The sequence below is a fragment of the Lepidochelys kempii genome, chromosome 7 (assembly GCF_965140265.1).
Source record: "Lepidochelys kempii isolate rLepKem1 chromosome 7, rLepKem1.hap2, whole genome shotgun sequence".
In the NCBI taxonomy this organism is placed as follows: Eukaryota; Metazoa; Chordata; order Testudines; family Cheloniidae; genus Lepidochelys; species Lepidochelys kempii.
In genome coordinates, this window is record NC_133262.1 from 15,438,169 (window position 1) to 15,450,856 (window position 12,688).

A 12,688-nucleotide genomic window follows, 5' to 3' on the forward strand; every position below is an offset into this window, starting at 1 on the left:
GATGCTAATGATTTTCCTACATACACTAATTAAAAATGTGATTAAACTGGCAGGTGTTTAAAAATGACATTATGGGATTCCTTTGTTCATCATCTTCCTTCCAGATCAAATGTGCTTGTTTATGACATTTATAAGAGTTGCCCCTTTTTGATCCAAGTGGCTAGTCAAATTTTGGGGCCCTGGGGACATTTCAGTTAGGAGGAGAAATTGGCAATACACATATTTCTTTGATGCAATCTTGTTTATTTACAAGGAATGTCTGAAGTCCTAGTCTCTGAACACAGAAGGAATCAAATAGCAGGAAATTTCTTCTTTTGCTCACAGAGCCAACAACAGCCTTTTCAGCTTGCACCCTCTCCCCAGGTGTCTTCCAGGTCATACACAGTCCTTCCAGCTGCTCCTTTGAGCTGTCTGTATCCCTCTGGTCCTCTGTGTTCTGTCTTCCCTCCTCTCCCTCTGTCCCTCCCACACACCCACTCCCCACTCCTCTTTGCCTAAAACAATATTCAACAAAACTTCTCGGGCAGGTTCAGATACTCCTTGTGTCCTAGGTGGGGGCTTATCCTAACAGTTATTTCAACTGCAAGGTGCATTCATGCCTATCAATCTCAATGATGTTTTAAACTCAGCCTGTAAAAAAGATTTCACCCAGCTCACAACAAAGATGTATTTTCCCCCCTGCACTGCCAGCCCTGCAAACGCAAACTGTTTTTTATTTCAGGCTCAACACCCCTTCCAGGAATGTAGGTTCCACAACTGGCATTTAGTTTGATCTAATGCGTGAGCCAAAAATAGAACCCAGTTCACACCACCATATAGCCTTGCAGTAAAAAGAATGAGAGTACTAAAAATATATCCAAGAAGTTTCATTTTCCCCCAAGAGACATGCCTACGATGAGAATCCTTTGATTCCCTGCAAAATGTCATGCAGAACAAGTTCTGTTGTACCTAGCAGCATGAGCTGTAGCTCATGAAAGCTTATGCTCAAATTAATTTCTTAGTCTCTAAGGTGCCACAAGTACTCCTTTTCTTTTTGTGAATACAGACTAACACGGCTGCTACTGTGAAACCATGCAGTAACTTGTGAGTTAGAGGGAAAGATTTTCATTGGTACAACCAGCAAGCCATCTAAAGGCTGCATAGCACTGTAGGACCCTGTATTGATGTACATAGCTCATGGAAGTACACACAGAGTCATTCATTTACACTCTCACAATTTCACAGGTGCAAATGGATTTTGCATGACTGACTTCTGAGTAGCTGGCTTATAAAGCTCATGATGTTAGAAAAAGAATCAGAATTGGAAGGGACCTTGAGAGGTCATCTAATCCAGTCCACTCCACTCAAGGCAGGACTAAGTATTATCTAGACTCAGAGCATCCCTGACAGGTGTTTGTCCAACCTGCTCTTAAAAATCCCCAATGATGGAGACTTCACAACCTCCCTAGGCAATTTATTCCAGTGCTTAGGAAGTTTTTCCTAATGTCCAACCTAAACCTCCCTTGCTGCAACTTAAGCCCATTGCTTCTTGTCCTATCCTCAGAGGTTAAGGAGAACAATTCTTCTCTCTTCCTCCTTGTAACAAGCTTTTATTTACTTGAAAACTGTTATCACGTCCCCTCTCAGTCTTCTCCAGATTAAGCAAACCCAGTTTTTTCAATCTTCCTTCATAGGTCATGTTTTCTAGACCTTTAATCATTTTTGTTCCTCTTCTCTAGACTTTCTCCAATTTGTCCACATCTTTCCTGAAATGTGGCATCTACAACTGGACACAATACTCCAGTTGAGGCCTAATCAGCGCGGAGTAGAGCAGAAGAATTACTTCTCGTGTCTTGCTTACAATACTCCTGCTAATACATACCAGAATGATGTTCGCTTTTTTTGCAACAGAGTTACACTGTTGACTCATATTTAGCTTGTGATCCACTATAACCCCCAGATCCCTTTCCGCAGTACTCCTTTTCCTAGGCACTCATTTCCCACTTTGTATGTGTGCAATTGATTGTTCCTTCCTAACTGGAGTACTTTGCATTGGTCCTTACTGAATTTCATCCTATTTACTTCAGACCATTGCTCCACTTTGTCCAGATCATTTTGAATTTTAATCCTATCCTCCAAAGCACTTGCAACCCCTCCCAGCTTGGTATCATCCGCAAACTTTATAAGTGTACTCTCTATGCCATTATCTAAACCACTGATGAAGATATTGAACAGAACTGGACCCAGAACCGATCCCTTCAGGACCCCTCTTGTTATGTCCTTCCAGCATGACTGTGAACCTCTGATAACTACTCTGAGAACGATTTTCCAACCAGTTTTTTCCAATCAGATAATTTATCAGATCGCTCCATTTTTCTGTGAATGTTACATTTTGACAAAGTGAATTTGTACAGAGAGATTTTGCTATGTCAGACAAGTTTTAGCACTTCCCAGAGGAACCACTGCACAATCATTCATCTGCAAATAGCCATTCTGAGGATAAAACCATCCCTACAGATTCCAGGCCACTTTTTTTTTTTTTTTTGGTAAGATGTTTACTGTCATGTTAGTTTACCAACATTTCCCCACTCTTCTGCTGCTGTGCTGTAGGCTGTGTACCACTTACTACTCTTACACCTCAGAGGTGGCTGCAGTCCCTTGGTACTGTATACAAGTCATTCAGGATCCTTTAGGATGAAGGATAAATTTACTTGCCTATGAAGTCTGTAGAGGAGTTGTCATTCTGATAAGAATTTCTCATCAGAAAAACTCTCTCCCCTCTCCCCCGAAAGCAGATCTGGGTCAACCAAAACATTTAGCTAATTTACATCAAATTTGCTGAATTTTTAATAAAAAAAAGACTCAAAAAATCTGAAAAAAACCAAACCATTTGAGTTTTTGATTTGAAATGTCAGTTTTGAAATTTACTTACATTTTATTAAAATTAAAATACCCTAAAAATATATCAAACAAAACATTCTGATATTTCAGAACAGCCAGAGAACTGGAAAAGAAGTCAGTTATTCACACAGCTCTAATTCTGATATACTTGCAAAACAATCTCTGCTATACAAAATAATTTGTGGTGTTCTATCATCTAAGGAAAGTAAGTAATTTAAGCCTCCAACTTCCATTTTAATTTCTTTGGGACTTGGGCACCTAACTGCCTTGTAGTATATTGAAAACTGTATTAAAATTATAAACCATCACTTTAAATTCTCAGAGTCTTTCCTGGTCCTTCTTTCAGGCCAGGTGCTCAGTGAGAAAACATGTGATCTGGATTTTCAGTCAGTCAGTCAGCAGAGCCAGTCTAGAATAAGGTGGGGGTGAGTTATGCTTCTCTACTGTATGGAGCAGCCTGTTTTCCCTCTGTGTTTTGGTTTGTGTGTGTTAAAGTTCTGGGGTTTAAGAAATAAGTAGTGTCCTGCTACATACTGAAGTGTCCATGTAGACCCTGCAGCCACATGCTAGAAGTTCTGTAGTGCATTTTGATCGACCCCACTCTGAAATGGGAGTAGATCAAAGCATAGCAAAAAACTTTTACTGTGTGGCTATGCCTAAACTTGCAGAGTTTTTGCGCTGTCAGTTTCAACGGTGATAGTGAACCGGTGAAAGAAAAGCGCTGGTTTGTGTACTCACTTACTTCCACAGGCATCAGAGTGTGTTTACATTTGCAGCACTTCCATCACCGATGAGAGCAGCGCACTGAGGGCAGCTATTCCACAGTGCAGCTCTCCATTTTGACGACAGGTCTTGTGGGAAGGGGCGGAGTGATCACGGGACATCCTGGGTCCCTGCACAGCCTCCTCTCCCCAAACACTAATCAGCTCCAGTAGCTCAGCATTGCTCCAAGCAGGGGATTATTTTCTCCATGGAGCAGGCATTGTCACCTGACCAGATCACAGAATCATAGAATATCAGGGTTGGAAGGGACCTCAGGAGGTCATCTAGTCCAACCCCCTGCTCAAAGCAGGACCGATCCCCAATTAAATCATTCCAGCCAGGGTTTTGTCAAGCCTGACCTTAAAAACTTCTAAGGAAGGAGATTCCACCACCTCCCTAGGTAACGCATTCCAGCGTTTCACCACCCTCCTAGTGAAAAGGTTTTTCCTAATATCCAACCTAAATCTCCCCCACTGCAACTTGAGACCATTACTCCTTGTCCTGTCATCTGCTACCACTGAGAACAGTCTAGATCCATCCTCTTTGGAACCCCCTTTCAGGTAGTTGAAAGCATCTATCAAATCCCCCCTCATTCTTCTCTTCTGTAGACTAAACAATCCCAGTTCCCTCAGCCTCTCCTCATAAGTCATGTGTTCCAGTCCCCTAATCATTTTTGTTGCCCTCCGCTGGACTGTCCAATTTTTCCACATCCTTCTTGTAGTGTGGGGCCCAAAACTGGACACAGTACTCCAGATGAGGCCTCACCAATGTTGAAAAGAGGGGAACGATCACGTCCCTCGATCTGTTGGCAATGCCCCTACTTATACATCCCAAAATGCCATTGGCCTTTTTGGCAACAAGGGCACACTGTTGACTCCTATCCAGCTTCTCGTCCACTGTAACCCCTAGGTCCTTTTCTGCAGAACTGCTGCCTAGCTATTCGGTCCCTAGTCTGTAGCGGTGCATTGGATTCTTCCGTCCTAAGTGCAGGACTCTGCATTTGTCCTTGTTGAACCTCATCAGATTTCTTTTGGCCCAATCCTCCAATTTGTCCAGGCCCCTCTGTGTCCTATCCCTACCCTCCAGCATATCTACCACTCCTCCCAGTTTAGTGTCGTCTGCAAACTTGCTGAGGGTGCAATCCACACCATCCTCCAGATCATTTATGAAGATATTGAACACAACCGGCCCCAGGACCGACCCTTGGGGCACTCCGCTTGATACTGGCTGCCAACTAGACATGGAGCCATTAATCACTACCCATTGAGCCCAACAATCTAGCCAACTTTCTACCCACCTTATAGTGCATTCATCCAGCCCATACTTCTTTAACTTGCTGGCAAGAATACTGTGGGAGACAGTGTCAAAAACTTTGCTAAAGTCAAGGAACAACACGTCCACTGCTTTCCCTTCATCCACAGAACCAGTTATCTCGTCATAGAAGGCAATTAGATTAGTCAGGCATGACTTGCCCCTTGGTGAATCCATGCTGACTGTTCCTTCACTTTCCTCTCCTCTAAGTGCTTCAGAATTGATTCCTTGAGGACCTGCTCCATAATTTTTCCGGGGACTGAGGTGAGGCTGACTGGCTTGTAGTTCCCTGGATCCTCCTCCTTCCGTTTTTTAAAGATGGGCACTACATTAGCCTTTTTCCAGTCGTCCGGGACTTTCCTGGATGATAAGTGAGCACTTGCCAAGAAAACAGGAAGGGGAATTTCAAAGTTCCTGGGGCTTTGCAGGAAGGAGGGGTGGATGTCTATTTAGGTGACCGCTCTGCCCGCAACTCCGCTGTAGACACTGTGGGATATCCTGTGGAGGCTAAAAGCTGTGTAAACAGGAAGAACGTGTCTTCACTTGCTCATCACCACAAAAGCATTACCAGTAAGAGCTGTACACCTCTCGTGGAGGTGGTTTTCTTTGTGCGGTGAGACTTCTGAGTTTCACTGCAAAAAGTCATTGGCAAGTGTAGACGCTCCCATGGTTTCTGCACAAAAAAGGGAAACTCCTTGGGAAATTCCAGCCTAAAGGGGTTTGTCTGTGCCATTCACAACATTATGGGCCCATCAGTTATCTGACATTACGAACACCTTCTTCAGATGTTGCATTGCCGTAAAACAATCACTAGTTCTGAATTGAAATTTGATGTCTCTCTGCCTATGAAGGAAAGTCACAAGAACAAGGAATGGGGACAGGCTGCTTTCTAGATGGGTAAATATATTTTACTACTTTGTAGTGGCTTATATTCCAGGATAATAGGCCAAGTAGTGGATTCCTTTGTATAACCAAATTCAGTGCAGTCAAGTTTTGCCCATTCAGTGTGGAGACACTTCACTGGTGTTTACCTCCATTAACTGTTAAGTGCCTCCACCTAAGGAAAAATTCAAGCTATAGTTCTTGATATAGGTACAAACAATGAACCCAGAGAACGGTTTTTGCCCTGAGCAAAAATACTGTGTACGGTAACTGCCACCATGCTGCAGAGGGCTCTGTGCAACTCATGATATTACAAGAAGCAGCATCCTACTACATTTTACAAGACTATCTGCTTTGAAAATAAAGTGGTTAGCAAGGTTCTCGCTCGCTCTCACACACACACACACACACACTCCCCCATCCCCGCCCACACCCTTTGCCAACTCTAAAGGGAGCAGAGGAATCAATTTAAATGGTTTTTAAAAGGCATCTAATAAAGAATTCTTTGTACTATACGATTTTTTGGTCTTAATACACAGCCTACTTTTAACACCTAAAAAAAGACTTGAATCTTTAAAAGCCTTTAAAATGGGTCACATTATTCATCAGTAAAGAAGATTCTATTCCAGTGTTAATTTAATCAAAGCTGCTAATTAACGTGTGACATTGATTTCACCCAAGAAGGAAATCAGTGCAGAAAATGTGACCTTACATTCTCACAGGAAATTTAATCTAATTATGAGGATGATTTACCAGCTGCAGGCTTTGAGAAGGAAAGGAATGGAATGGGTTTGTTTTTAATCTGAACAAATACACAAAGAGGGACATGTTTTTAGTGTAATGTGAACAGAGTTTGGGCCACAGCTGTGGTTCATGCCAGAAGCTGGGAGTTAAATCAATAAGACTTGAAGGGCTATTGTAAGATGGTAGTAATCAAACTCTTCAGAAATAATTTCAAGTCTCTCACTGCTATCCAAGCTGAAAGCTCCATCTCTTACCAGTTTCTCTTCAACAAGCCATCACCCAACACATTCCTGTTGGGTAAAAGCTCTTTCTCAAACTGAAAGTCACACTTGTCACGGATGGTGTACCGTGTATTCTTACAAGTAACAATGAAGATTACTAAAAATGAAAGTAGCAGAGGATGTATTTACACATCAGTTTTACTCTCTGCAGTTGGTAGCAGGTGGGGTGCAGTCAGTTTCACTATTTCCCTCTCTAGTCAGTTAACAAGAGAGAAAATGACTAATTGAAAAGACTCTTAGCAAGAAAGTCTTTTCTGCTGTTTAAGAAAAAAAGAAAGAAAGAAATCCCTAAAGTTTCAGGACATGCTGCTAAAAGGAGGGCTCTATCAGAAAGTGATTTTTTTCATTAGTCTATTTTAAAATATTCAGTTTGATGGCTCCCCTTTCACTCAGATAAGCCCTGGCATTACACCTTGTGGCTATTTATGAAGGGAGCAACATAAATATAATGGTGTTATACAGGGTTGCAACTAGATTTCCGTATGTTTGACATCTTAGTCCTACACTTTGATATACCCTTTTTTCCATATAAGTTTCCTCGCAGGCTGAATAATTTTTCCTGGAAGTATGAAGCAGGTTGGTCAAGCAGTAACTGAGTTATAGGTGATGAAAGTGTAATATGCAAGATACTTCTTACAGTGCACACTTTGGAGAAAGACTAAAAAGTGGTTTGGCTTTAGAAGTTTGAACTCTTAGGCTCAATCCTTCACAACTAGCAGTGTATGGAGTAGCAACACTGGTCTAAGATGGACACAGTGAAAATATTAATAAAACAGCTGGAAATCAATCTATTTTATAGATTAAGAAAATATTTACAAGAAGGTTCAATAAATGCAGCTGCAGAATTCCAGAATAGGGTTAATCCAGTTTCAAAACTCCATAAAACCTTATAAAAAGAAAAGGAGGACTTGTGGCACCTTAGAGACTAACCAATTTATTTGAGCATGAGCTTTCGTGAGCTACAGCTCACTTCAGCGGATGCAAACCTTATATTTGACATAGAGAGAGAAAGAGACTAGTTATTGCCTCTTGTTAAATTCTCTCTGCAAAGAGATGCAACATCACTGGACTGAATGTTTACATGAGATTGAGTAACATTTCAAAAAGGCTTTCACGTGGAATCCATTAATCCCTCACCACAGCATTAGTGAAATGTTAGTCTTTGGGAGGAAAGAACAAACAATGAGTCCCATCATCTCAGACTAACAGCCCTCCCAAACTCTCTGAAGCTCTCTGTTTCTCCATTTGTCATATTCTTGCTTCCAATCCGCTCAAAGCTTTTCTAGTTTTACTATTAGTAAGAAAATTAACACTTTATTAGCCTAAGCCCCTATTGGGACCATCTGCTTCCTCCCCTGTTCCTCTGAGGCTTGTCCACTAAAGCGCTTCCCCTTTTCTTCCGTGTGTGGGGAGCCTATGTAACACAAGGAAAGTTTTTTTGCACCCATTCATCTCAGCAAGCACTGAGTCATTTCAGGATACTGACGTAAGCATAAGCTCTACCAGCATTCTTGCAGCTAACATGGTTTACTGGTGAGGCAGTGTGGTAGGACTGCAGGTGTACACACTTGCAAAAAGGAGTTATGTTCCAGCTTCCCTCACATTGGCCTGGCTCAGCTGGCACCACTCTTACCTCTGAACTTGGTGAGTTCAGCTTCTAAACTAGGATTTAGACTTGAACAAGTGGAAAGCTAGTACAGCCCTAGGGAAAGGGCTTGTGGGGAGGGAAGATGGAGGTGCTACACTGCCATAAGGATGTCATCCTGACTAACTCCGGTCTCTGACAACTGTCCAGAAGCAATCTGAAGACTATATTGCAATTTACAAAATGAGTGAAGGATAATCCTATTTGATGGTTCCAATATTTCCTCTCTCTAATCTTGCATTCTAATCCACAACACTGTGTGCAAGCTACTGAAGAGTCTCCGTAGCAGTCACTTTCACAAACTCAGTAGTACCTGACATTTTTATATTTACCTACACAGTTCCTGCATCACCAGGATCTAACTAACAACTGTGCCTTGAGATGATTGACACATGAAAGGTGCAGTACAAAGCTATTCCTACCCCTTATTTTGCTGAATTTGGGCATAACTTCCCCATCAACACAGAGGCAGAAGGATGTTTAAAAACCAGGGATAATTTAGTTCTTGACTGTGAAATATGCCTATTCACTGTATAGCAGTATAGCTATAACATAGCAAGGCACAGTTGTGTGTGTTCCTTTCTTACACTAATTCCGATTTAAAACGCAGTTTAAGTAATACTATCCTGAACCAATTTAATCTGGAATTGTGGAGCACATGTTTTCAGATTAGGTAGTGTTTTGGTTTTTTTTAATTTTCCTATTTCACCAGTATTTAGTTGATTTAATGCTTACAGCTCCCAAAATGCAAGAAAAATACATGGTAGAGAACTACATGCAAGAAAATTACAGAAGGAACATGAGCATTGGCTACATTCTGCAATTCTGGAAACATGATTATTAAAAAGAAAGGAACATCAGTTCTCTTCTCCAATACTGAATTTTTTACCTTACAGCAAAAAAGGCAACACACTGAATTCTGGAGAATGTTATTTTGCATATTTCCATGACTACTTGCTAATTTTAGCAATGACTAGAGTAATTCTGTGATCAAATGTCATCAGATATTGCTTAAATTACCGTGCTTTATAAAATAAATGGTTTTAACATAGGCACATTTACCTTTTTATAAAATGGAAATTCCAAAAAGTCCATGTTCTCTCAAAAGTCTTAAGAAATAAGATGTGCATTGTCAAAAGCCTTTGCACTTATAAGTACATCTGCTTAACTTGTAGAAGGTTCCTAAACATTAAACATCTCCTAAACATTAGAAAAGAACAGAGAACAACTCCAATAATCCTCTTCTAATTGACTCCTGGGCACAAAAAGGTTTTATTTTAAGATCTGTTCTAAAAAGGAAGGTTTTGGTCAGAAAAAAAAATTATGGAAGCCCCCAAGATCTCTAGTAATATTTGCTATAATAAAAAGATAATCAACCCCCTCTCCCCCGTGCATACAAACCCCTCAAAAAAACACTGAATGCTATGTGTTGACTTCAAGAGTGCATACTGAAAATGGTTGCGAACTGCGAGGAAAACTCTACATACAAAAATGCAAGAACCATAAATGACACCATCCTCTGGAAGAGAAGATAGGTTTCGGTTCCTCCAGTGATAACAATCATTAAGGTCTGGAATGGAATGGTACAGGACATAGTACAATGGGGTCTCCAGAGTACTCAGGAGAGCACACATGATATGTGGGAAGTACCGGCAGTTGAGGACTTTACCAAATACTGTCCTGTAAATGATGGAACAGTGAAGTAACCTTTACGGACTCACACTGCAATAACTTTGCAAGCCTGGATCTGACAATGTTTGCAAAAAGTAAATTCTCTTTTTGCAAGCTCTCATGCCAAGCCAGAGTAAAATGGTACCATACAATATTGGTTTGGTTAACTTTGTAAGAGGCTGTTTGTTGTACTGAATAATGTGGAGCGTCTACAACCAAGTTCGCATCACGTCAAACCTAGACATTCCTAGAAGTGGCATCAACTAGACCAGTAGGTGCAGATCAAGGACAAAATTGGCTACTGTCTCCTATGGAGATGGGACAGCTAAATTCTGAGATCATGTCTCTAGATGTGGAAAACTGGTACTTTATCACCTCTGGTAATATGGGAACCTGACTTTGCTTCATTGAGATATTTACATATCCTTTCAAGGGTACTACCATGATAATTATCTGAGCAATTAAAAAATGTAACCATATAATGTTTATGCAGTATTTTTGAACTATTCCTGTGTACCAAGTATCAGGTTCCTATTATATATTAATAGCCTAATATATTTATTTCAGCTTAGTCTCATTAGATAATCACAAATAAATGTAGACAAAAATAGAAAGCAGTAATTACTAACAACAACCTGATAGCTAAACCAGTGAAGTTTGCTGTGGGTCTTTTAGCTTTACCTTATGGCACATATAGGATCCACCTTTCTTCACTCTGTCAGTCCCTGATGAGGGCCCTTTCTGTGGATGGAAGGACACCAGTTACTTTTCTTCTGAAAAAGAGCAACAGCCAATTACAGGGTAAAGGTACAAAGTGGTAAGAGCAGGAAAATGGAAGAGGAATGACCACCAGCATTCAAAACAAACAAACTGCAGCTGTTTCTGAAACCAGAGAAGCTTGAAATAATTGCATTGCAGGAGACTGGAAGCCAGGACAGAGTAATTGTTCTGATTTCACCACTGTAATAAGTACTTAAAATTCTAATCATTGTTCTACCTGTCAAGAGGGCAGTGTGCTATCTTGTTTCTTTAAAGAAGCTCATAATATACTGTAACAAGCAGAATGACAAGTGTGAAGAGTAATGATGTTGAAGAAAGATATGAAAAAAGCTCCGCTGTTGCAGAATTCCCATAGGAGACAAGATCATAATCTTCACCTGTCATTTACACTGTACTGCCTCTCTCCCCATCCACATGTCGCATGGAAGCAGCTGAAGAGTTCAGTGCTTTCTGTGAGGCCCAGTGTGGCCCTTGTGTAACTGTATGGGCCTGCAATTAAAGGCATGTTTTGTGTGCACACATTTTAGGAAGGGCAGGCCCACAATGTCTTCTCATGCAGACTTTAATTTCACAATCCCTTATGAATTCCACCCCCACAAGTAAGAAGGGTTGCCCAGCCATTAGAACAGGGGGCTGAAAGTCAGGAAACCAGAGTTCTACTAATGGCTTGACTACATTCTCAATATGGGAATCTGGGCACATCTGTGCTTGTCTCCCTTAGCTGTGAAATGGTTACCATACTGCTCGCCTGCTTTTGTAAGTATTAACTAGCTAGTGCATGGGAAGCACTTTGAAAACCTGGAAGAAAGGCATTACAAGATACAAGCTACTGCTGCGTTTTATATTTGTCTACACCACTAATTTATACACAGGCTACTTCCAAAGGGAAAATTTCCCAGAAGAGTCCAAGTAAAAGTTGCTCTCTCTCCTTCACATGAAACTCCACCTCTAGGCAGGAAGAGCTTTACTATCTCAAACTGGCAAGATATGCAAGAGAATATGTCTTGCTTACAAAAGCTATAAATATTATCTTAAATAATATGTTATGGATTGTTTTGCTGGCATACTGAGCCTAAAATCAGTATCAAAATGAAAAACTTTTACTTGGCCAGGGTAAATGCACTGACATAGACAGGTATTCAGATTCCTGTACCTACTGAACAATCATATATTCTGCAAATTACTTGAAATAGTTCAGTCAAGTGTCTCAGTGCAAGTCTCACAGATAACTCCAAGTAAATGAGGAATTCCTTATGCGGCAGCAAAGAATTTTAAAGTTGGCATGATGTATAAAACAAGGTTCTGTATTTCTAAAGAGAAAAAAAAACAGCGATATACTTAAAAAATGATATTTGTAAAATATCAGGTTTCAGAGTAACAGCCGTGTTAGTCTGTATTCGCAAAAAGAAAAGGAGGACTTGTGGCACCTTAGAGACTAACCAATTTATTTGAGCATGAGCTTTCGTGAGCTACAGCTCACTTCATCGGATGCATGCCGTGGAAACTGCAGCAGACTTTATATACACAGAGAATATGAAAAAATACCTCCTCCCACCCCACTGTCCTGCTGGTAATAGCTTATCTCAAGTGATCATCAGGTGGGCCATTTCCAGCACAAATCCAGGTTTTCTCACCCTCCACCCCCCCACACAAATTCACTCTCCTGCTGGTGATAGCCCATCCAAAGTGACAACTCTTTACACAATGTGCATGATAATAAAGTTGGGCCATT

At 40.9% G+C, this 12,688-nt stretch overlaps 1 protein-coding gene across 10 annotated transcripts in view; it reads right to left on the reverse strand.

The window, feature by feature from the left end:
* The window catches only part of SUMF1 (sulfatase modifying factor 1), a 553,524-nt gene that overhangs the window by 479,185 nt on the left and 61,651 nt on the right, over nucleotides 1–12,688 (reverse strand). For 5 of the 10 annotated variants that reach the window (XM_073351178.1, XM_073351172.1, XM_073351166.1 and 2 more), the window contains 2 exons: nucleotides 10,858–10,917; nucleotides 9,568–9,614 (listed from right to left, as the gene is read on the reverse strand). The exons of 3 other annotated variants lie outside the window; for them this stretch is intronic. In XM_073351178.1, the coding sequence (XP_073207279.1) occupies nucleotides 9,568–9,614; nucleotides 10,858–10,917 (107 nt within the window). The remainder of the gene's footprint in view (nucleotides 1–9,567; nucleotides 9,615–10,857; nucleotides 10,918–12,688) is intronic. 2 more of the 10 variants (XM_073351169.1, XM_073351173.1) reach the window with 1 other exon arrangement.